Below are 26,306 nucleotides of genomic sequence, written 5' to 3'. Positions count from 1 at the left end.
GCATTACCCACTGTAAATGATAAAACTGTGCAGGATGAAAGTGATGCTTTTCCTTTACAGGTCCTGGCTGGAGAGGAGGAGGAAGCTCCTCCCACTGAGCAAAATATACCAGACTTAGAGGTGTCTAGGGTTAATTTTGGGACTGCACAGTTGCAGGACCCCACTCTTAAAAATGCGAGAGAGCAGGTTACTGTTTTGAATGGGGTACCTCAGGAACCAGATGCTGAGAATAAATTTCCACATTTTTCCGTGACTAATGATTTCTTCTATAGAGTCACTAAAATTAATGATGAAATTGTGGAACAGCTTCTGGTCCCTAAGCCGTACCGGCGTCAGGTGCTTGACATGGCACATAACCATGTTCTTGGGGGACACTTGGGGACTGAAAAAACGCGGGAGAGAGTCCTCCAGAGGTTTTATTGGCCTGCAATTTATGATGACATTAAAAAATACTGCGAGTCATGCCCCACATGTCAGCTTAGCGCCCCAGTGTCACATTTTCGTAGTCCTTTGGTGTCGCTCCCCATTATAGAGGTGCCTTTTGAGCGTATTGCCATGGATTTAGTGGGTCCCATTGTAAAATCGGCTAGAGGACACCAGTACATTTTGGTTGTCTTAGACTATGCGACCCGCTATCCTGAGGCTGTGCCCTTAAGAAACACTGCATCTAAAACAATTGCCCGGGAGCTGTTTTATATGTTCTCTAGGACTGGGATCCCCAAAGAAATCCTGACTGACCAAGGTACGCCCTTTATGTCTAAGGTGATGAAGGAGCTATGTAAGCTATTTAAAATCACACCTATACGCACCTCTGTATATCACCCCCAGACAGACGGATTGGTGGAGAGGTTTAATAAAACCCTCAAACATATGTTGAAGAAAGTGGTAGAAAAAGATGGTCGTGATTGGGATCACTTGTTACCTTACCTGATGTTTGCTGTGAGGGAAGTTCCCCAAGCGTCCACAGGGTTCTCTCCCTTTGAGTTGGTCTATGGTCGTCACCCTAGGGGTCTATTAGATATTGCAAAGGAGACATGGGAGAGTGAGTCCACCCCATACAAAAGTGTTATCGAGCATGTAGCACAAATGCAGGACCGTATAGCCACTGTAATGCCCCTAGTAAGGGAACACCTCCAGAGGGCGCAAGAGAGCCAAAGTAGAATTTACAACCGTTCTGCGAGAATCAGGACATTTAACCCAGGTGACAGGGTTCTCATACTAGTTCCCACTATAGAGAGTAAATTCCTAGCGAAGTGGCAAGGTCCCTATGAAATTGTTGAAAAGGTCAGTGAGGTAAACTATAAGGTGCACCAACCAGGTAGAAGGAAGCCTTTCCAAGTTTATCACATAAACTTGATCAAATCCTGGAAAGACAGGGAATCCTTGGTGGCAACAAATCCTGGTAATAATTTGTCACAACCAATCCCTTCGGTCAAGGTTGGTGATACCCTATCAGGGTCACAGAAACAGGAGGCTAAGGAGTTTTTGCAGAAAAACAAAGACAAGTTTTCTGACCTTCCAGGGCGTACACACCTCATCCGTCATCACATTGAAACTGGGCCTAGAAGCAGAGTAAACCTCAAGCCCTATAGGATACCAGAAGCACGCAGAGAGGCAGTGTCTGCTGAGGTGAAACGTATGCTTGACCTAGGAGTGATTGAAGTTTCACAGAGTGAATGGTCCAGTCCGATTGTGCTAATCCCAAAGCCCAATGGAACTTGGAGGTTCTGTAACGATTTCAGAAGGTTGAATGAGATCTCCAAGTTCGATGCTTATCCTATGCCCAGGGTAGATGAGCTGATTGAAAAGATGGGTAATGCCAGGTACATAACCACCCTCGATCTCACAAAGGGCTACTGGCAGATTCCTCTTACTGATGAGGCTAAAGAGAAAACTGCATTCTCCACCCCTGAGGGGTTGTTCCAGTATGTAGTGATGCCATTCGGGTTACATGGAGCACCTGCGACTTTTCAGAGGTTGATGGACTTGATTCTGCGACCACATCGTGATTATTCAGCTGCCTACCTCGATGATGTGGTCATTTTTAGTCCCGATTGGGAAAGTCACCTCTGTAAGGTACAGGTTGTGTTGAATGCCATAAGTGATGCAGGGTTGACCATAAATGCCGAGAAGTGTGCACTAGCCCTAGAAGAGGCCAAGTACCTGGGTTACATTATTGGGAGGGGTTTGATTAAGCCACAGTTAAATAAAATTGAGGCAATACAGAATTGGCCTAGACCCCTGTCAAAGAAACAGGTCAGAGCTTTCCTGGGTATTACGGGCTATTACCGTAGGTTTGTGCCGAACTTTGCCTCAATTGCAGCCCCGCTAACTGACTTGACAAAGGGCGGAAAGTCAGCAATGGTGACGTGGACTCCAGAGGCCGAGAAGGCTTTCCAAAGCCTTAAGTCTTCTCTGTGCCAACAACCTGTGCTAGTTACCCCCGATTTCAGGCGAGAATTTCTGGTCCAGACAGATGCCTCTAACACAGGGTTAGGTGCAGTTCTCTCACAGGTGGTGAATGGTGAGGAGCATCCGGTGATGTACTTGAGTAGGAAGTTAACCCCGGCCGAGAAGAATTATGCTATTGTGGAGCGTGAATGTCTGGCAGTGAAGTGGGCCCTAGAATCCCTGAAGTATTACTTGCTAGGCAGGAAATTCAAGTTAGTGACAGACCATGCCCCCCTAACATGGATGAAACTAAACAAGGAGAAAAATGCAAGGGTGACTAGATGGTTTCTGTCCCTACAAAATTTCAATTTCACTGTGGAACACAGACCAGGGAAATTACAGGCGAATGCTGATGCACTGTCAAGGGTACATTGTCTGTGGGGACAAAATGCTCAGCCCTCCGGTCTGAAAAAGAGGGGGGGGATATGTAGACATCTCACTGGAGAAGTGCTCGAGGGGGTGTACATCTCACCTAGGTTGCTACGTAGTGTGAGATGGTAAGTCCAGGATTGATCTGTTGCTCAGCAGTATTATGCTGCTGAGTTGTTGTTTAATCTTGCCGGGCCTGGATTTACATGGAGTGGCAGGTAGGTTTGGTAGTGGGACTTGCCACTCCCTCCCCTCGATCCAGTTCGGGTTTTGGATCAGGTGAGCTCTGCTCCTAATCAGCCTGTGAAGGTAAAAGCTTTCCAAAGCTTGCAGGTCTGGGCTCTCAGCCAGGAAACAGCCTATGTGGGTTTGGAGGAGCCCTGCATCTTCCTGTCTATGCGGCCGCTGTGTTTACGAGTGTTAGATAGGTGAGACAACCTGTTAGTAAGCGCCCAGACGGGTAGGTCTTTTGTTTGAACTTTTAAAAGCACGGTGTTGCTGTATTTATGTTTGCTGGACTGTTTATGCTAAAAATAAACGCCAAGTTGATCTTTTATACATCTACGTCTGCTGTGAACTGTGTCCTAACACACCATCCCCCGGGAAGATCCCTACACACACTACACTTATTGTTAGAATTACTACTACTACTACATGAAAACTGTGATGTACAATGCCTAACCTTAAAGGAAATTGGGCTATGTGCCTTAGAAAGTTCTGCAAAAGTAGCATGGCACCCAGAAACCTAGCTGCCAGTGAACCAGAAGCCAACTAATGTTTCTTCCCTTCTGTGTACTGCTATTTGTTCACAGTGCCATATAAAAGGTTGGTACATAAAGTGAGACTGCTGGAACTAGAGGAAAACCTTTGTATTTGTTTAAGTAATTGGCTTAGTGATGAATGTAGTTAATGGCACATTCTCAGATTAGGGTGACATTACCAGTGGAGTGCCACAGGAGTCAGTATTTGGACTGCTTCTTTTTATTATTTTTAGTAATGTATTTGTAGATGATACTAAGCTGTGTAAAGTAATTAATACTTAGGCCGATAGTATAGCATTACAGAGGGATTTGTGGAAGCTGGAGTAGTGGCCAGAGAAATGGTTGATGAGGTTTAATGTAGATAAATGTAAAGTTATGCACTTGGATCATGAAAACAAAAAATATAATTATGTTCTAAACAGGCAATTACTTGGTAAAACTTGAGCTGAAAAGGACTTGGGGGTATTGGTGGATGGTAAACTGCTAAAGCAAATAGAATATGGCATGTATCAAGAGAGGAATAGATTCTCATGAAAAAAAGCTATTAAAAAATCTAAAAGTACAAATCACCCCTTCTTTCTCTAGAACTGATATAAAAATAAACAGTAAAAATCATAAACATGTTAGGTATCACCGCTTCCGAAAAGTTTTTATCTATCAATATATAAAATGATTTGTCCAAGCAATGAACCATGAAATGGAAAATCGTATGAATAAAAGTGAAACACCACTTTTATGTAATTTAGCAACTCATAAAAAATTTGTGGATAAAAAGTTATCAAAACTTTGTACAGTCCCAAATGATATTGATGTAAACTTCATCATGTCCTGCAAAAATTTACACCTTTTACAGCTCTATATGCCAATTTGTGTCAGGACATGGTGAAATGAAGAAATTCATTTTTGTGCAAAAGTTTTTAACTTTTTAAAATCTATTAAAACACAATAAAACATATATAAATTTGGTATCCCCGTGATTGTACCAACTAATGGAATAAAGCAGAGGTGCCATTTGGAATGAAAAGTTTAAGGCGTAAACATAGAGCGAATGAGAAAATGGCAAAAATTAGTGGCACAATCGGATTCTTTTCCTGCTTCCCAGAACACAAAAACTATAAAAATAATAAATATATGGATTTTTGAAGGATGAGAGCAAAAAACTGTAGCACAAAAATGAAAAGAGCCAAGTTGTTAAGGGATTAAAGTAGATAACATTTTTTTTCTTTCCATTTCATTATTTATACGACAAATATATATAATTTTTTTGCCATGTTCACTATGCATGTGCAATAATGATTTATTTACTAACAAATGCTATCTTCAGAGCTCAGTGAAAAAGTGAACGAATATCCCCAATGTGTAATATACATTGCTGTTTAGAACTTTCATTTTGTTGCAAGTGTCTATTTTAAAGAAATTATTAGACCTTATTTATGTGAAAGTGCACATACATTCATAACATTGAAAAATATGTATAAATTTACTACATTTTATAGACTGATCTAATAATATATATTAACAAGTTTTCAATGTTTTTTTTAAGCAATAACTGTATACAGCAAGCCATATCCAGGGTCTCTGATGGATGAAGACAAAATGTGAGTATTTTTAACACCTGGTTATCAGATATAGCTACAAATAGCATTTCTTTGTGAAAAATGATTTTCTGTTTTGCACAATTGAGCCCCTAATAGTGTTTGAAAAGGAAGTTATGTTAAAAATATTATGTGAATTATATACCGCAAATACGCTCATCATGTTACATGATTGCAGTCATGTTCTTTTATGTGATGACTCTCTATTCTCTCTATGTAACATGCAATAATCTAAATAGTGTCCTAGGCTAGAAAAGGACAGAGTCTATGGTTGGTTCAAAAGGTCCCAGGATAGGTCATAAGGATAGATGCTTGGACTAACAAAAAGTGGTTATTTGCTAAAATCTTTTGGCTTTGTTAGATCAGTAAGAAAACTTTTGTGTTCAAATGATATGTTACTGTAGGTTGTGTATCCTTTCAGGAACTGTAACTGTAATTTCTACCGATAACTTTATTACCCCACTTAAAAGTATTTTGTTCAGGTAAAATTTTTTTGATAAAAAAAAACCCTGTTTTTATTTTGTATCCATTACCATTTTTAGCCATCCTTTTTGAGTTCTCACTTTGCCAGCTACTAACATAGTTAACAATGCTGATGAAATATCTGCATGGAATAATAAGCATAGGCTATATCGACCTCTTTTTCTAAATATTAGCAATAGATATGTGCGGTTGCACCTAGGTTGGATAAGGGTTCCCACCCCAAATACTTCAAAATTAAAGTATAATCCCAGCACTCCTTGGAATATATAATGCCAAGTGAATAGTTTTTTTTTACAAGTAAGCAATCATATTCAAATTAGTGACGTTTCGACTATAGATGAGCGAACACACTCGTCCGAGCTTGAAGCTCGTTGTTCGGACAAATTCTTCGCCAGCTTGAGAATATGGCATCTCCCGCCATTTTGATTTTTGGTGGCCAAAAACAGAGCCAATGACAAGCCAGGAGACTCTGCACTCCACCCAGCATCACGTGGTACCCTTACACGTCGATAGCAGTGGTTGGCTGGCCTGATCAGGTGACCCTGGAATAGACTAGCCCCTGCCCGCGCTGCTCAGATCATTCTTTGTCTGGATGCCGTTAGGGAGAGAGCTGCTGCTGCTGCAGGGATAGTGTTAGGGGGTTATATTAGCTCAGTGTTAGGCAGGAGTTAGTCTACAAGAGCCCAACAGCCCTTCGTGGGGCTAGAATAGCGTTATATATATTTTTTTTTATGTGCTTGTGGCTGGGCTTGCTGGCAATAGTAGTGCAGCTAGTACCATATTGTGACGGATTTGCAGGGAGACTTGGGATCGTTCTATTTAGCTCTTAGTGACACAAATATCCAACTCAAACACCTAAGTGGGACAATTTATTAGGGGTTTCATTGAATTAGGCACAGTCTGCCGATTTTTTTTTTTTTTTTAACTTTAATTTTTTTTTCAAAACTAAAAGTCATCACAAGCAAAGCACAAAATCCAGTTATGTGCTGTCAGTGTAGGTTAGAAACTAGCCATACAAGAATCCAACAGGCGTTTTAGGGCTACAATAGCGTTAAATATTTAATTTTTTTTATTTGCTTGTGGCTGGCATTGCTGGCACTAGTAGTGCAGCTAGTACCATATTGTGAGGAATTTGCAGGGAGACTTGTGAACGTTCTATTTAGCTCTTAGTGACACACATATCCATCTCAAACACCTAAGTGGGACAATTTTTAGGGGTTTGATTGAATTAGGCACAGTCATCCAATTTTTTTTTTTACTTTAATTTTTTTTTTCAAAACTAAAAGTCATCACAGGCAAAGCACAAAATCCAGTTGTGTGCTGTCAGTGTAGGTTACAAACTAGCCATAGCTTCATCTTCTGTGGTTGCTGTGTGATTTCTTCTGATCGCTTTGTTAATAAAAAAATACAAAAACACAAAAAAAACACAAAAGAAATTTACAGTTTACACTTTAATTTTGAAAATGTTGAACCCGAGGGCTAGGGGTAGAGGATGAGGGCATGGGCGTCCAACTACTGCAGGGGTCGGAGGCCATGGTCCTGGGCAGGGTGAGACACCACCTGCTGATGAGGGAGCAGGGGAACGCCGCAGAGCTACACTCCCTAGGTTCATGTCTCAAGTTACTGGGACTCGTGGTAGAGCACTGTTGAGGTCAGAACAGTGCGAACAGGTGATGTCGTGGATTGCGGACAATGCTTCTAGCCGTTTGTCCACCAGTCAGTCTTCCACGCAGTCCACCCATGTCACCGAAATCAGCACTCCTCCAGCTCCTCCACCTCCTTTCCCCCAGTCTGCACCCTCCCAGGAAAATTTGGCATTTGAACTGGCATACTTTGAGGAACTGTTTTCTGGACCCTTCCCAGAGTCACAAACCACTTGTCCGGTTGCTGCTGAGCTCTTTTCCGTTGCCCAGGTTTTCCACCGGTCGCAGTCTGTGGGTGATGATGACATTGTTGACGTAGTGGAAGAAGTGTGTAAAGAGGTGTCGGACGATGAGGAGACACGGTTTTCAGACAATGGTGAAGTTGTTGTCAGGACAGGAAGTCCGAGGGGGGAGCAGGCTGAGGGATCGGAGAATAATGAGGTGACAGATCCAAGCTGGGTTGATAGGCAGGGTGAACACATTGCTTCTGAGACGGAGACGAGTCTTCGATGAGAACAGGTTGGAAGAGGCAGTGGTGGGGCCAGACGGAGAGGCAGGGCCAGAGCTGGTGCATCAGCGCCAATTGTTTTAAGTAGTGAAGCTCCCGTGGCTAGGGCTCCCGGAAGTCTGGAGGTTCTTTAAAGAAACACCGGATGAGCGACGGACTGTGGTGTCCAACCTGTGCCACACCAGGATCAGCAGGGGTTCCACCAATACCAGCTTAACCACCACCAGTATGTGCAGGTATAAGAATGCTAAACACCTCACTCAATGGAACCAAGGCCGTTCACCTCCGGCCGGGCACACCACTGCTCCTTCCCCTGTGTCATCTGCTGCCTCTGCTAGTCAGCCACCTGCCCAGGACCCCGGCCCAAACGCCTCCCATGTGAAAACCAAACCTTCGCCTCCACGATCCTCACCAGCATCCACCAATGTCTCCATGTGCAGCGTTCAGCTCTCCATACCCCAGATGCTGGAGCGCAAGAGGAAATACAGTGCAACCCACCCACACGCCGAAGCCCTCAACATCCACATCTCCAAATTACTTAGCCTGGAGATGCTGCCCTATAGGCTGGTAGAGACCGAGGCCTTTCGCAACCTCATAGCGGCGGCCGCCCATTGGTATTCGGTCCCCAACCGTCACTACTTTTCTCGATGTGCCTTCCCAGCCCTGCACCAGCACGTGTCAGACAACATCATCCGTGCCCTGACCAACGCCGTTTCTGACAAAGTCCACCTGACCACGGACACGTGGACGAGTGCTGACGGGCAGGGCCACTATATATCGCTGATGGCACACTGGGTGAACTTGGTGGAGGTTGGGACAAACTGCTGAGCCTAGGCGATAAAAGGCACACCGCCCAAGAGCTATTACAGGGCATCACGGCGCAGATTGATCTGTGGCTGGCACCGCTGAAACTGAAGCCAGGCATGGTTGTGTGTGACAACGGCCGTAACCTGGTGGCGGCTCTGCAACTCGGCAGACTGACACATGTGCCATGCCTGGCCCATTTGTTAAATCTCATAGTTCAGGGGTTCCTCAAGACATACCCCAATCTGTCTGATTTGCTCATGAAGGTGCGCCGCATCTGTGTGCATTTCAGGAAGTCCAGCACAGATGCTTCCACTCTCAGGGCAGCGCAGCGCCGCCTCCAACTGCCCGCTCACCGACTGTTGTACGAAGTGCCCACGAGGTGGAATTCAACATTAACCATGTTATCCAAAGTTTACCAGCAGCGCAGAGCGATTGTAGACTGCCAGATGTCAACTTCCACCAGAACTGGTAGTCAGGTCAGTCAGCTTCCTCAAGTCTACAATGAGGAGTGGACGTGGATGTCTGATATCTGTCAGGTGCTGAGTAACTTTGAGGAGTCATCACAGATGGTCAGTAGCGATGCCGCCATCATCAGCCTCACCATCCCACTGCTTGGCCTGTTGAAAAACTCTCTGGTCAGCATGAAGTCAGAAGCTTTGCGCTCGTCAAAAGAGACGGGGGAAGAAGATTCCCTTGTTGATAGCCAAAGCACCCTCAGGTCTGTTTCTCAGCACATATCGGAGGAGGTGGAGGAGGAGGAGAATGTTGGTGAGACAGAAGAGGGGAGCATTTCTCAGTCCTTCACTGTTCAGCGTGTATGGGCAGAAAAAGAGGAGTTTGAAGAGGAGGAGGAAATGGGCAGTCAGGCCAGTGAGGGGAGTGAATTCTTGCGCGTTGGGACTCTAGCGCATATGGCAGATTTCATGCTAGGCTGCCTATCCCGTGACCTTCGCGTTCAAAGAATTTATTCCAGCACCGATTACTGGGTATTCACTCTCCTGGACCCACGGTACAAGCAAAATCTTTCCACTCTCATCCCTGGAGAGGAAAGGAGTGTGAGAATGCATGAATACCAGCAGGCCCTGGTGCACAAGCTGAAACAGTATTTCCCTTCTGACAGCGCTAGCGGCAGAGTGCGTAGTTCTGCGGGACAAGTAGCGAGGGAGAGTAGGCGAGCAGGCAGCTTGTCCAGCACTGGCAGGGGTACGCTTTACAAGGCCTTTGCCAGTTTTATGTCACCCCAGCAAGACACTGTCACCTGTCCCCAGTCGCGGCAGAGTAGGACTGATCTTTACAGAAAGATGGGGAGAGAGTACGTAGCGGACCATACCATCGTCCTAAATTATCACACAGCTCCCTACAACTACTGGGTTTCAAAGCTGGACATGTGGCACGAACTGGCGCTGTACGCCTTGGAGGTTCTTGCCTGCCCTGCCGCTAGCTTGTTGTCTGAGCGGGTTTTCAGTGCAGCTGGTGGTAGCATCACGATAAGCTTACACACCTGTCGACTGACAGCGCTGACAGGCTGACGCTTATTAAGATGAATAAAGCCTGGATTTTTTAGGATTTCCATTCTCCACCAGGTGAAAGAAGCTCAACCTGAATAATGTATGCACTCTTCCTCCTCGTTTTCCTCCTTCTCCTCCTCTTTGTACACTAAAGCAGTGGAAACTGGCTATTTTTTGCCAGGGCCAACTGACTCTAGCTATAGTACTCTATGTACTTAATGTTTCTGGAGGGCCACCTACCCGCTCCTCTGTTTTAAACAATTTTTGAGACTGCCACATACAGGTACTCTATGTATTTAATTTTTCTGGAGGGCCACCCACCCGGTCCTCTGGTTTGAAAACTTTTTGGACTGCCACATACAGGCACTATCCAAATTTAACTGTCTCCATATGTCCCTCCACATGTCGTCTTTATAGCTGCCTCCACACGTTGTCTCTATTGCTACCTCCACACATCATCTCCGTAGCTGCCTCCCAAAGTCGTCCATATAACTGTCTCCATACATCGTCCCCTTAGCAAACAAGCTGTGTCAGGCAGAATTTTGGGTTGTTTTCAAGGTTTCCACATCAAACTTGTTAACTTTGTCGCCATCCTGCTGTGTTATCCACAAAATATACTGCCAAACTTTTATCATTTACCAATATTATTTCAGCGCTTCTTGCGCATCTGTTTACATTCCCCTCACCCGCCATAACCAAGCCAATTACTTATAAGAGCAGTACTACACTTGATCCTATACAAAAGGTTCTTAGAAGTGCTGTTTGTAGCCCACGCCTGCTTTGAAAATTACAATTTTTTCAAAGTAAACGCTTCTGGCCCCCAGACCCATTTTGGGTGGGGAGGAGCCGAGAGACAGGGGCTTGGACAGGTGAAAGCTCGCCTGGCAGCGGAACGGCAGCCTCAGAGGCATCCATGCATACTGCCCCTGCTGTTTCCTGTCCATTTTGCCTCCACAATCCTCCACAGCGTCCACCAATATCTCCATGCGCAACTTTCAACTGTCTATACCCCAGACGCTGGAGCGCGAGAGGATATACAGCACATCGTCCCTTTATCAAGCAAGATGTGTCAGGCAGAATTTTCAGGTGTTTCACCAGATACAAAGTGGAACTCGGCCCATCTGTTGCCGCCATGCTGGAGACCTGAAGTTGCAATCATAGCAGCGCAATATGGATGCCCCATACTGTCGCTCTTAATCATGGAACCATTTCCGAAAAAACTATTAAAAATAGAACCGCTATGCTATTCCATTATTCCTAGATGCAATATTCAAACGACCCCGCCTGCTTTGAAAATTATAATTTTTTCAAAGTAAACGCTTCTGGCCCCCAGGTCCATTTTGGGTGGGGAGGAGCTGAGACAGGGGCTTGGACAGGCGAAAGCTCGCCTGGCAGCGGACCACCAGCTCCATCCAAAGATTAGGCAGCCTCAGAGGCATCCATGCATACTGCCCCTACTGTTTCCTGTCCATTTCGCCTCCACGATCCTCCACAGCGTCCACCAATGTCTCCATGCGAAACTTTCAACTGTCTATACCCCAGATGCTGGAGCGCGAGAAGATATACAGCATATTATCCCCTTATCAAACGAGCTGTGTCAGGCAGAATTTTCAGGTGTTTCACCAGATACATAATGGAACTCGGCCCATCTGTCGCCGCCATGCTGGAGACCTGAAGTTGCAATCATAGCAGCGCAATATGGATGCCCCATACTGTCGCTGTTAACCATGGAAGTCGTCTCCATGGCTGCCTCCACATGTCGTCCCCTTATCAAACGAGCTGTCAGGCTCATTTTTTGGGTGTTTCACCAGATATATTATGGAAATTGGTCACTTTGTCGCCACCATGCTGTGTTATCGACTAAATATACCGTAGGAAATCATTTAAACGCTTCTTTCTCACCTCCGTTGGTTCCTCTCTGCCGCCTTAACCAGGCAAAATACTGATACATACAGTGCTACACGTTATCCTCGCCAAAAGGAATTTTTTAAATTGGTTTGAAGCCTGAGTCCATTTGGGGTATGTCGCTATGCCACTCTCTAGCCTGCCGCTGATGCTGCTACCTCTGCATGCCGTCTTCTATAGTGTCAGGGTCAATTATTGGATGTTTTAGATGCTATCTAGCCTGATTCAGTCACTCTGTCATCGCCATGCTGTTGCCCATAATTTTGGCATAATGGTGTGATTAAGCAGCCTCAGAGGCATCCATGCATGCTGCCCCTGCTGTTTCTTGTCCATTTCCGTGGTGTTTTCATCATTTTCTGAGGTTTCCAGGTGTTTGGCCAAGCTTCCCTGTGCAGACCCTTGGTCCCCTTGAAAAATGCTTGCGTCTCCCATTGACCCCATTCAATGGGGTTCGTTATTCGAGACGAGCACTCGAGCATCGGGAAAAGTTTGTCTCGAATAACGAGCATCTGAGCATTTTAGTGCTTGCTCATCTCTAGTTTTGACCAAACAAGGCCTTTGTCAAACACAGATGGTAGTAGGGAACAAGTTTGGCTGGCACCGCAAGGAGTGGTGGGATTATTCTTTCATTTCTAAATATTACAGTACCTGGTTGCCCACCTGTACCAATAAACATATCATATGGCCAGCTTCTTGTGCCTATGAGGACAGAAATATCAAAGAAAATTAGGGTATTGCTGTAAAGTAGAAGAGAGTACAAGAACCATACAACACAGTAGCACCAGAATATAAGAACAGGGGGCCGAATATAGGAACAGTCCAGCAGAATAAAGGCATAATTCTGTTAAAAGTGGAACAGAGGAATAATTTGGCTGAAGGGTAGAATAGAGGCAAAGCATAAATAGATGCAAAATGGAGGAGAAGGGCTAAAAAGCAGAATAAACGCAGAGTACCCATGAAAAGCAGGAACAGAGCAGTATTCAGTTAAATAGAAGAATCAAGAAAAGATATAAAGCAAAATAGAGTTAGAATCAGATCAGTGAATGACTGGACGGCAGAACAGCGAACATTTGTCACTGAAGAGCAGGATAGAGGCAGAAATAGAAGTAGAATGAAAGCAGTGTTCAGCTGTAAAGTAGAAAGATTAACCTGAAAAACAGATTTTAGCCAATATTGAAAAAAGGGGAAATATGGTTAAATACATGGGCAGAGAATATCGAGAAAAAAGAGCAGAAGGGAAGAAGAATTAAGGTGATGTTTGTACGCATAAAGTGCATTTTAATTGAAAATATTGAAATATTTTTAGTCACAGTGCATAAATAGAGATGTCTGAAATTTTGTTGCTCCAAAATCTGAAGTTTTAGATCCATATTTCAAATCGGACAAAATATTTTCATCTCAAATTGAACTGAAAAAAGCAGAGCTTATTTAACCTATTTCTAGCTCCTGTTAATGAATGTTAATAATTCCAAAGTTTCTACCTGTTGTGTGAAGGAGATGACTGTAATAATAGTAAAAAAAATGACAAATTAAACGGATGGAAATATTCTTATCATCCATCCTTTACCCAGAATGCATATATACACAAATCAAATCATAAACAAGTTAGATATCCTTACATTCCTAAATGCCTGAAAAAATGAAAAATCAGTGGTTGTGTCAGGAAGCAAAAGACAATGGCCACTCACTTCATGCACTGCTCTGGACCTAGAGGAAAAATGGCTCACAGCACAAGTCAGCATGACTCTCTCACTCAATAAAGAGTAACATGAGACTCCTTCTAGACATACTGCCATGTCAAAAAGCTGGAACAAGAAAGCAATCTTGACCAAAATAGAGAACTCCTTCTCCCCGAGGGAGATCTCAAGATGGGGATTACCTTGAAGAAAAAACAGAGGATTTCACAAAAAGGCCTAATACACTAGTGAATGCATGGAACACGACTGACTGAGAACACAAAATGGCAGTAGAGATTCAATTAGCAGACCCTGAACACTGTTTCCGGAGAAGCAATAAGGAACATCTCTGTCATACCAGAATCAATCACCCCAGACTGAATATTTGAATGACTACTAGAGAGCATATTATACCAAAACAGAATCTCCCCAATAGAGATATTGGGGGTCATTTACTAAGGGCCCGATTCACGGTTTCCCGACGTGTTACCCGAATATTTCCGATTTGCGCCGATTTTCCCTGAATTGTCCCGGGTTTTTGGCGCACGCGATTGGATTGTGGCGCACCGGCGCTGGCATGCATGCCACAGAAATCGGGGGGCGTGGTCGAATACAAACCCGACGGATTCAGAAAAACCGCCGCATTTAAAAAAAAAAATTGGTCGCACGCGCCATACTTACATGCAGCAGGAAGAGATCAGTGAACTCCGACACAACTCGGCGGACCTCGGCGCAGCAGCGACACCTGGTGGACATCGGGCGAAGGACCTTCATGAATCGCTGAAAGACCTGAACGCTCGTCCGAGAAGCCGCCACTGGAACGCGAATGGACCGGGTAAGTAAATGTGCCCCATTATCACAAAACTGAATATTTTTCTCTTTAATGAGGAATTATTTAAAGCTCCAGAAATTGGCAATGAGCTTCCAGTACATTTTGTGGTCATCACATTGTTGGAAGATCTGTCTGCTGTGACTCTCAAGTGATTTCAACCCTATCGCACAAATAGTGAAAGAGCAAGGTATCAAATATAAGTGGATATTTCTAGAGAAATTGGTCATTACAAAGAATGGCAACGCACATTGCTTGCACTACAACTGAAGTGGAGAATCTAGTGGCAAGATGGTCACTAAAAGCAGCTGGATCCACTCTCTCCAACTGCATCAACAGCAAAGAGATCCTTGGCCAAACTGCAACAGTGGCATTCTGTCACCATGAATTCTCTGTTTGATTCAGAACCCCAAAGTTTGTTCTTATCTTGCGTAACATCTTTTTACATATAAGATGTATAGGGACTGGGGTTTGATGACTGTTAAAACTGTGTTCTATGTCCCTGTTCTTATGTTTTCTAGTTTTACATTTTTCGTTTCAACAAGTTTGTCATTCAGTATGTCTTGGAATCCCAATGGGGGAAAACCCTAGCACTGTATCTACAGACTGAATTCCACCAAAGACTCGGCACCTGACCAGGGCCATATGCCCTATTCAATGTTTTCATTGAGAATAGAAAAATTGGAAAGGGATGTTCTGGGAATATAAAACTGAAAAATTGGAAAATTAGGTTTTGGGAATTCTGAACTTATTCAGACACTGGCAAAACCAAATTGCATGGGATCCATGCTTTGTTTATCTTAATAAATGTAAGCATGTCCACAATGCCTGTAGACAATGGCAGATCCTCTTGTAGGTGATGACACCACTGGTGGTCCTGAACATGCACTCTGCCAGCCCCCTAGTCGAAGGGTAGGACAGCACCTGCAAGGCATAGAGGGCATGCTCTGGCCACTTGTCCAATTTTTCCACCCAGAAATGGAATGTGGAGGACCCATCCTTCAGTATAAGATCTGTGAACAGATAATCCTCCCCCATTCTGCCACCTGACACTGTATGCCCCATCTAATGGTGGTGGTGGTTGAGCAGAATACAACATGGTGTTCCACAATGTGGCCATGGTAGTCTTCCTTCTATGTTGGTGACTTCCACCTTCTCTTCATTGTGCTGCCACTAAGCTCTCAATGTTGGAAGGGAACTTGGTTTAACTATTCTAAAAAGTGTTTGCTAAATGAGATCTTTGCAGTTTAATCTGGATTTACATCTGGATAAGTGCATAACTGCTTGCTAAATGGACAACACCCCTGCTCTACTGCTTGTGCTCGTTAGAGAAGCCAAAAAGGGAGAACAAACAGCACGCATACTGAGAACAAGACTTATTACTGCACAACTGCTGGACATAATCTAGGGCAGTGATGGCGAACCTATGGCACTGGTGCCAGAGGTGGCACTCAGAGCCCTTTCTGTGGGCACTCAGGCCATCACCAGAGATGGCTCCAGGTATCTTCCTGCAGTCCCAGACAGCCCAGGACTTGCTGTGCACAGAGCTATTTTAAAGTGACAGCAGTATCTGGGATTATTTTCTGCTTTATTGGTGTCCTCAGGGTGCTGATATGAATGAAAATAAATAAGCGGGTCTTTGTTGTAGTTTGGGCACTCGGCCTCTAAAAGGTTTGCCATCACTGATCTAGGGCAACAAATATTTTGCTTTTCCAGCATTTTGTCATTACCTTTTTCTTTACTCAACATATGGTGCAGTATAAATAACATTTCAAATGTTTTGCCATAGTAATTAAAAAATAGCCCACATTTTAGAATAGTTTTGGAATTTAATAATAATTCCTTTATTTACATAGTGTAGACAGATTCAGCAGCACTGCACAGAGCTTGCCAAATTAGTCTAACCCATCTTCTATATATTTAGTATATTAATAGCAGATACCTCCCACAGTTGATCATTGCAGTCACGAAAGATCGCAAAGGGCAGAGAGGTTGTCTGCAAGTCAGGTGTTTTTATGTCGAGTACTGCCTCGATTGTGAATAGAGATGGGCGAATTTGTTGAAATTCAGTTTGACCTGATTCGCCAAATATTTCAAAAAAATTTGATTGGACCCGAATCAAATCATGATGAATCACTTTAAAAAACAGGTATTTCCTGGCTGCAGAGAGCCTGTAGGGTGTTGTAGAACATTGTGCCATGCTTAAATATGCTTTGGGACCGTGATTTGATCCTCAAACAATGCTGTGTTTTAATATGAAAATCACATGACAGCTGCCGCTCTTAGAATTGCTTCACTCTTAAATTCCATGTGTTCTTACAGAGGCTAACTTCACCAAATAAGCAAAGCGCGAATGCAGCCTGACAAGGTAACGTCTGTACCAGCTCGAAAGGACTGAGCTGAGGGCCAAGTTCCCACTATAACATCAAAGAGTGCACTCTTTTTACACTGACATCAGATGATTCCATAGATGACGACAGAACCTGTTCTTTTAAAAGCGGATAGAAGCCCCCAAAAGAGTGCAGAGGGTGTTGACAATAAGTTTGTATTGACTTCACTGATCATTTTGCCCTTCATTTCATACGTCAGTGTCCGATTTCAATCGTTCAATAATAGACCATCAGTATTGCTAAAGCCAAAAACAAACAGGAGTGGATCAAAAACAGAGATGACCAGTAAATGGGATATTTACATTTCCTCTGTATCCACTCCTGCATTTGGCTATCAATTCCTGAGGCTTTTTAGTTCTTCCGACAGATGAAATGAAGGGGAAACCTAAACATAGTGGCAACGTCATAAAGCGGTGGAGGGTGAAAACAGCATTATACAAATCACAGGGTGTTCCAGGAAGAAAGCAGTCAGTTGGCAGCAGCATGAGTAGGCCACAAAATGGCACAATAACAAATTATGGAGGTGGCGGAAACATGGTAGGCCACAGAGTGGCACAATGACAGAGCGTGGAGATGGTGGCAACAGCAGCAGCAGGAGGCAACAGAGTGGCACAATGACAGTGTGGAGATGACAGAAAGATGGAAGGCCTCAGAGTGGCACAATGATAGAGTGAGGAGATGGCATCAGCAGAAGCAGCAGGAGCCCACAGGTGGCAGCAACATGGAAATCCACACAGTGGCACAATGATAGAGTGTGGAGGTGGTGTCAGCAGCAACAGTTGCCCACAGAGTAGCACAATGACAGAGTGTGGAGGAGGCAGCAACATGGTAAGCCACAGAGTGACACAATGATAGAGTGCGGAGGTGGCTGCAGCAGCAGAATTGTGGAGGTGGCGGACAATTCCAGTCCCCGGTAAAGATGATGGAAGGCAGATGGAGCAACTGGCAGCAGATTTGTGGCATCAGGCGGGTGGCAGAATCAGAATAGTGGCTGAGGCAGGAAGTTAGATCCAGACTCATTTCTCAACGTTTGGGGGAGGTGTCATGGCTGATCTAATCTGATGCATAAGGCATTGCTGAGTTGAAATCCTGGCCGATCCAATTCTGATTCAAGTGACAAAGGTCAGTCTCTCCACATTTCGGGTGGACAAGCGGGTTCTCCTGGGGGAAATGATGGCCCCCGTCGCACTAAACACCAGCTCTGATGCCACACTGCTGGCAGGGCAGGACAGCTTCTCTACTGCAAACTCCACAAGTTGCGGCCACGCATCAAGTTTGGCTGCCCAGTAATCCAGGGGATCCCCTACCTGAGGTGGTAAAGTGCTGTCCAAGTAGGCCACCACCTGCTGGTGCAGGGTCTGCTCCATGTCCTGCTGCTGGTGGTGGCTACCCTCCTCACTAGGCGGGTGAAGGAAGTTGCTCATTAAGTACTCCAGACTTAAGCTGCTGCTGATGGAGCTACTGCTCCTACCTCCCAATCCCCCCACAGCAGCCATGGCAGTAGTATGTGAGCGATCACTGCCAGGAATCCCTTGGCCAGACCTGACAGAGGAAGGACAACGGCGAACAAAGGAAGCACCCAACTGTCTTTTCAGTATTTCTCTATAGTACGCCAGTTGTTCCTCCCTTTTGGCAGCTGGAAAAAAGTCACCCATTTTTGACCGTTAGCGAGGGTCCAAGAGGGTGGAGAGCCAAAACTCATCCCTATGCCGGATGTTGACTATTTGGCTGCCACTAGTTAGGCAAAGCAGCATGCTGCCGGCCATCTGCACAAGTGACTCTGAGGGACTCCCGGCCTCCATCTCCACTGTATACGGTCACGGTGCTTCTGGTTATCTACCTTGTCTTCTACCTCCTCTGGATGCTCCTCCTCCTCCTCTCTTATCACCTGAGTATAAAAAGGACTGATTTCACCAGACCCTGCTTGTGCAATGTCCTACTCCTCCTCCAGTTCAGCCCCCACCCAACTCATGTGGCCATGAGATGTAGTCTCTAATTCTTCAGTGCCCTGACCAGACAGATTTTGCAGCATGAGTTCCAGGACATTAAGCAGTGGAATGACATTATTCATCCCGCAGTCCTGGCAACTGACAAATAACATGGCCTCTTCAAAGGGCCTGAGCAAGCGGTAGGTGTCACGCATGAGCTGCCAGTAGCTGACATCATAGTTGACACATATTTCTTGCTCTCAACTTGAGCAACAAAAAAGTATGGGAATTTGCTTTATACACCTACCCCACAATGGACACCCTGTAATTGGAGCGAAAATCACTCTACAAACTACATGGATTTCACACGTATTTCTTGCTCTCAACTTTAGCAATAAAAAAAGTATGGGAATTTGCATTATACAGATACCCCAAAATGCACAGCCTGGGAGAGGAGCAAAAATCACTACAGCCGCTGTATGGATATGACACAGATTTCTTCCTAGTCGCTTCAGTAACAAAAAAGAACCGCTATTGGGGTATAGAGATCCCCCTAAACGCACACCCTGGGAGAGGGGCAGAAATCACTACAGCAGCTGTGTGGATATGAAACAGATTTATTCCTAGTCGCTCCAGTAACAAAAATGAACTGCTGTTTGGGGTATACAGATCCCCCTAAACACACACCCTGGGATTTGAGCAGAAATCGCTATAGCACAGTACAGTAAAAGCAGCTAGGCACTACAGACAGCACATGCAATGTGAAATGCCAAGATTGCAAATGGTTGACAGTTTTTATCGGGCTGTGTGACATCACATAAGCCTAACGGTTGCTGATTGGCTTACAGGTCTGCAGATGTGATTAAGGGTGTTCCTTTCTCCTTCCCAGAGTTCTCTGCTCCATGTAACAGGTTGTGCTTGCACCAATTTAGCTAAAAACGCGGGAGGGGGGGGGTGGAATAAAACTTTATTCCCATGAATCAGTGTAAACTTTGGATTCATGATGAATCCAATTTTTCTGTGAAATTCTTATTGAATTCCACTTTGTTCAAAACTATTCGCCCATCTCTAATTGTGAACCCACCCTTTTATTTTACTAGTTTGACTTTAGGCCGCCAACCAGGGTATTATCCCTGGACCTCTCCAGTTCACATCCTTTCACCCCTATATAGGGATATGGTCTTTGCTCTGGAGAGATCTCAAGGTCATTACTTGTTGTGGTGCTCCCATTGAAGCTAGCACAGTGGGACATAGATACAAATACATGACACTGATGTATAAAGGGTCAGAAACAGTCAGAGGGTAAAAAATACTGTACATAAGGACTACATGATCTAGTCCTGTGCTAAGGCACTGGGAAATAGGGTATGCTGGACAATGAAGCCCCAGGTGCACATACTGACCATTTAAGAAGCCCTAATATAGCTGGAGGAGAAATACTTCAAGAGCCTGACTGCAGACACAAAGGAGTGTATGTGAGTGTCGTCTATAAGCTTGCAGGAACACTGCTGAAAAAGACAGCTGTAACTAGTCTTGGAGCCAGGTTTGCATCCAATAGAGGAACCTGTTGCCAGCATTACAGATGCTCACACTGGTAGATAAGTTCCTTTACTAATCTAAAGCACATTATCGCAGTAGCAGAAAAGTTTGCTGCACTCATGTACCTCTATTTGAAAACTAACTTAAAGGTTTAACAGAACGCTTTAGTTAAATCTACACTTTCCATTTGGAGTCCTTATGGATATCAGTGCTATAGTTGCTTTATACTGGCTTCTTCAAGTACACAATTTTAGGGAATATACTAAATACTAAATATAAATTTTTGCATTTATGCATTATGTAAATGTGTAAATAAAGGTTGCTTCAATCCATTGAAAATAGGTATTGCTGACCCTTTTGAATAAATATTGATGTTAGACCTATCAAACTGGTGACCCTGTTGTTTCTATTGAGTAAGATAGCGTTGTAAGCAGCAGAATGATACATCCATACAGTGTAACTATGGCAACTGTAAAATGTATGCATAATTTTTTTTTTATTCTCTGTACAGCATGGAGAATGTTCGACAATGTGGAGTGGCCCTATGCATTACATTAGGGTTTTCAATATTGATTTCCTCATTTGGAAGTTATATTGTGAAAGATCATGTATCGGGTGCAAAAGTTGTACACCATATCAGCGGACTTCATTATAGAATCTACTGGATTACTAACTTTCTGTATGACATGGTTGGTAAATACTTAAACATGACAATCAGTACAATGTTCAGCAGTTTTACTCCCTATAGTGCATATTTTGTATGCAGATTGTTTACCAGGTACATAACCTTGTATTTATTCTCAATGAACATGATAAGCCAAACAAAGTGGTGGGAATTTATGATGCCGATTATAGCTGAATTTTTATTCTGGAGCATACAATTGGAAGCTAAAGCGGCAAGAGGGGAGAACTGGATTTGCACACAGTGGGGCAGATTTATCAAGCTGTCAGAATATTTCTAGTTGCCCATGGCAACCAATCACAGCTCCCCTTTGAAATATTCATGAGCACTGGTAAAATGAAAGCTGAGCTGTGATTGGTTGCCAGGGGCAACTAGAAATATTCTTACTTTCAGACAGCTTGATATATCTGCCCCAGTGCGTTGCAGTGTGAAAGAGCCCTCTATCTTAAGCTTGCATTCCCAATGATCTTACCTGCCCATATGGTTGAATACATAACCACAAGCTTGATTAAACCACAAGACCTGTTTGAAAAAGAAAATTCTCTTCTTTAGGCCTCATGAATACAATCATAAATGAGAGCCATGAACTAGCCATACAATAGTTCTAGCTGCTGTAGAATCTTAGATATTTTCATTAAAAGTGACGGTCCCCCTTAGCAGCTTAGCCTGGCTCATCTCTGGCAAAATGTGATGGGTTTTTACTCATTTTCACATGACTTCAGAGGTGATTTTTCACAGGCAAAACGAGATTTCACATAAAAGAGGGAATTCTAGAAAGCACATATCATACCTTACCTTAGGAAGCTGCTAGATTAGTGGGGTAAAAAGTAAATGAGAGGTTCCCTTTAGCGGTGGTCAGAAAGCCTGTGCCAGGCCCCTGGCTATAATGTACGGTATATAGTAATAGTCTTCTCATATGGGAAAGTGACACCAGAAGGGCCCCCTAAACCTCTTGGGCCCAGGTGCGACCGCAACCTCTGCACCCCCTAAAGTTACGCCCCTGCTTGTAAAGTTGTTTCATATGGGTTCTCAATTGAAACAATATGTATTAATTTTATTTCTAGTTTGTCAAAACAAGTTAGATGTTACTAATTTCATTGATTTGAGCACAAAACAAGCAGTGTAAGTATATAATATGTTGCTAATTATGTTTTTCTCTATTGAAGGCACTTTATTTAGTTCCTGCCAGCCTTTGTGTCTGTGTCATAGCTTCCTTCCAACTAACTGCCTTTACGTTCCGTGAAAACTTGGCAGCTTCGGCTCTCCTGCTGATCCTTTTTGGGTATGTGATTGTAAATTCTGCTCAGGAATTATAGCTTGTTCTACTCACACAGAAATCTTTACGGTTTACTCACACCTGCTGTTGGGAGCATGATTTCCGGTATACTCTGGCTATTATGTTTTCATTTGGGAAATTGAAAGAACACTTTGCACCAGTAACATAATGTTGAGAACTGAAATGAATTTGGAGGCTGTGAAAGATTTATTTTCTGCTAATGAGCCAAACACTGGAAACATCTTTTAAAGATGCTCATGCTGTTCAGTTGTCTATAACCTGTTTTGTGCTCCACTATTGATTATATGTTATTCTACCTTCAGGAGTGATTTCATAGATGAAAACAATAATGTGGGTAGCTTGTTGCCGATAACAACTGAAGCTTCTATTTTCCCCACGTCAGCTTAATAACCATAATAATACTTTAAAATTACTTTAGCAAATCTTCAGAATTACATAATGCTTTTTTTATTAGGGCTTTTTTTTAACTGATATGTTACCTTTATGCAATACAAGAAGTTATTGCTAGAGTAATTTTTCATTCATAGTTATGTGACAGCAATATCCAAAATATCTAATGAAAGAAATGCCCATGTTTAAATAAGACATTGCAATTAAATCTTTGTATAACCTCTTAGCGCTCAGCGTCCAATATATTAGAGTGGGCTCCGATTGCGGGTGTTTAATCCGTTAAATTTAACGCATTTAAACTGCCTCCAGTGGGTCTTTCCCCCACGATCGCCCCCTGTGCTGTCTTTGGGGGCACAAATCCTTCCTATGGCAGCCCTGGAGTCGGATCAGACCTATGACGTCATCTTAAAGGCACAGTGTCACCCTATGCATGTTCATAGGCTAATACAGCTAATACCCTGCAATACATCAGTATTGCAGAGTATTATCATGAACAAGCAATCAGACGAATGTTGTTCAATAAAAAATAAACTAATAAATCAATAAAAATGCCCATAAGCCCCAAAACATATAAAGAGACATATAATGCTCAAAAAAGTAAAAATCATAACACAAACCCCACATATATAGTGTCACCGCATTCGTAACAACCTGTAAAATAAAAGTAAATAATTATTGAACCCACAAAATGAATGCCGTAAAAAAAACCCTGTAAAATAACAGCCAAAAATTATGATTTTTACCTATTTAATTTAAAATGTTATACCACTTGGAAGACGGCAATGAAGAAATGATAGGTTTTTCCACACATTAGGGTTTTATTTGGCAATTTAGTAAAGCATAAGGAAATATATTCAAGTGGGGTATCCCCTTAATCGTATTGACCCATAGAAAAAAGATAACATGATTATTAGGCTATATGGTGATCAAACCCTTCCCCCCCCCCCCCCCCCCCCAAAAAAAAAAAAAGTAAAAAAAATCCAGTACAGAATCTATGCTTTTCTATGCCGGCTCTCAAAAAAAAAGTTCATACATTTTTAACAATAGGAGATACCAACCCCAAAATGGTGACACTGGAAAAGGAATCTCAAAAAATTGCCATCACATGGCCCCAATAACAAAAAAGCTAACATTTTATAGCCTACAAAATGGGCCAATGAGAAAATCCTGGAAGCTGCAGGGCCCTCCTTCCCCTTCTGCGCCTTGCGGTGCGCCCATAAAAAAGGCAGGGTTTCTCTTTTTATCTTTTGGAAATGTGTAAATTTTAGGGCTAAATGAACATTTAACCGACAAAATTTGACCATTCTAGATTCCACCTCCATTTTGATTTAATTACTATGAAGATCTCAAGTGTTAACAATCTTCCTGAAAGTTGTTTCTGATTTTGAATTTCAATAATGGCTAATTTTTAAAAAAAATGTAAAAAATGTACAAAAAAATGTATCATTCTTTCTTTTTTTTTTTGTAAATTAACGCTAAACTTATCAGCCAAAATTTACCACTAAAAGGAAGTACAACATGTAGGAAAAAAAATCTCAGAATCGCTTTTATAAATAACAGTGTTCGAAAGTTATAACCACACAAAGCGACGCATGAATACAAAAAATGGGGCTCATCCTTAAGCTATAAACTGGCAATTTAAGTAATCTGCCATTTATATACATTTCTTCAATTATAAGTTTTTTAAAAAATGTACCTGTGTGAAGATAATTTCTCATAAATGTTGTATGGTTCCCTTAGAACAGTGGTGGCGAACCTATGGCACTGGTGCCAGAGGTGGCACTCGGAGCCCTTTCCGTGGGCACCCAGGCCTTCACCCCAACACAGTGTTTGCCAGCTAGGATTAAAGGCTTTGTCCTGTGATCCAATACAGACCAGGACATGCCATGCTCAGTGCTATTTGGCTGTCAGGACTAATGGAGGAGCAAGAATGTGTGGACAGAGATGGATTGTTATTGGACCTCCTGCTCTGGGTCCCCTGATTCTTCCTCTTCAGGGGACCCAGAAGGGAAGCTGCAATCCAAATTTCTCCATCATCTTTCTATTGTATTGGTGAACTCAGGACGCCAATATGATTAAACCCTGTGATACAGCAGGGAACAATAAGTTACTGCTTAAATTGTCATGTTGGCACTTTGCGACATATACGTGGGGTTTTTGGTTGTAGCTTGGGCACTCTGTCTCCAAAAGGTTCGCCATCACTGCCTTAGAAACATGACTGTGTCCCTGGATATGGCCACCTCTGCAGGAGGGATTGCACAAAGAAACAATGGGTCTTTGTATATGAAATGTCTGGGAGTTACTGCATGTCCCACAGCCGTCCTGTGGTAATGAATGCTTAAGCCAAGCGGTCGGGCTGGACTCAATAGTGCATGTCTGGCCATTGCTGGCAAAATGTGAGGTGGTAGTATCCGAGGAGGCTATCTGGTTTCTAGGCGGCAGCATGACTACATTTATGAGAAATTATCTTCACACAGGAACTTTTTTTTTAATAACATCCAATTGAAGAAATGTTTACATATGGCAAATGAATAAAATTACCATATATACTCGAGTATAAGCCTAGTTTTTCAGCACAAAAAAATTTGCTAAAACCCCAAACTCGGCTTATACTCGAGTAAAAAAATATAGGTTTTACCCGGTTTTTGTGGTAAAATTAATACTTGGGTCGCTTATACTCGACTATATACGGTAAATGTAAATGCCCACATGGGAATACCCCTTTAAGGAGATAATAAGATGGAATTCCATAATATTGTACATTTTGTAGGAGTGAATACTAATGCAAATTGTCTTTTTTTTGGAACTCAAATATCCGAAATAGCAACAGTTTACATAAGTCTTACAAACACTTAACCACCACCACGTTATATACCAATGCATGCTAAGTCTAAACATTTTTGTTTAAAAAACCTGCTAAAGTCAATTTACACCAATTTTATAGCAGTAAAAGGTACAACTACTCAACAAAAAATACATTGTTATGCCTCTTTGAAGACGCAATGGAAATCTTTTCCCCCAAATAAGTCAGCAAAATACCTGAACTGTAATAAAATGACATAAATAGGATATTGCTGTAACTGTACTGACCTTTACAATGAATGTAACGTTATGTATCATGAAATAAAATAAAATGTTCATTTCAGAATAATTTTGCAACCCCCCAGAAAGAGTTACTAAAATTTACTCATTGAGGTATTGTCACCCCAAAAAGATGGTACTATAAAATTAATCTCAACCTTTAAAAAAGCCTCTCATGGTAATTTTCACAAAAATGTTATTTCTTATAAAAATACACCTATAAAAACTACAAAAATATTCACTTCCTTCAGTGCAAATTGTGGAGAGGAATGAATGAACTGTTTCATTGTACAACACAGGTTCATTATTTACAATTAAAAAAAGACCCCAGATATGACCTCCTTAGAATGGCCCCATCGCTATGTGGCCTAGAGGCAGTGGCATCCAGAATTCAGCCATCAAAATCCAACATTAGTGTATGCCCACAAATACAACAATGTTGTACATGGGTTATGCCTTGTGTA

The 26,306-nt window shown here is 42.9% G+C and overlaps 1 protein-coding gene across 4 annotated transcripts in view; it reads left to right on the top strand.

Moving 5' to 3' along the window:
• ABCA13 (ATP binding cassette subfamily A member 13) overlaps nt 1-26,306 on the top strand; it is a 590,340-nt gene that overhangs the window by 435,250 nt on the left and 128,784 nt on the right. For all 4 annotated transcript variants that reach the window (XM_072153102.1, XM_072153100.1, XM_072153098.1 and 1 more), the window contains 3 exons: nt 5,125-5,179; nt 20,904-21,081; nt 22,241-22,356. In XM_072153102.1, coding sequence (XP_072009203.1) covers nt 5,125-5,179; nt 20,904-21,081; nt 22,241-22,356 — 349 coding nt within the window. The remainder of the gene's footprint in view (nt 1-5,124; nt 5,180-20,903; nt 21,082-22,240; nt 22,357-26,306) is intronic.

This window comes from Engystomops pustulosus, chromosome 5, assembly GCF_040894005.1.
Source record: "Engystomops pustulosus chromosome 5, aEngPut4.maternal, whole genome shotgun sequence".
Taxonomy (NCBI): Eukaryota; Metazoa; Chordata; class Amphibia; order Anura; family Leptodactylidae; genus Engystomops; species Engystomops pustulosus.
Note: the sequence above shows the minus strand (reverse complement) of the source record. Positions and strands in the feature narration are given on the sequence as shown.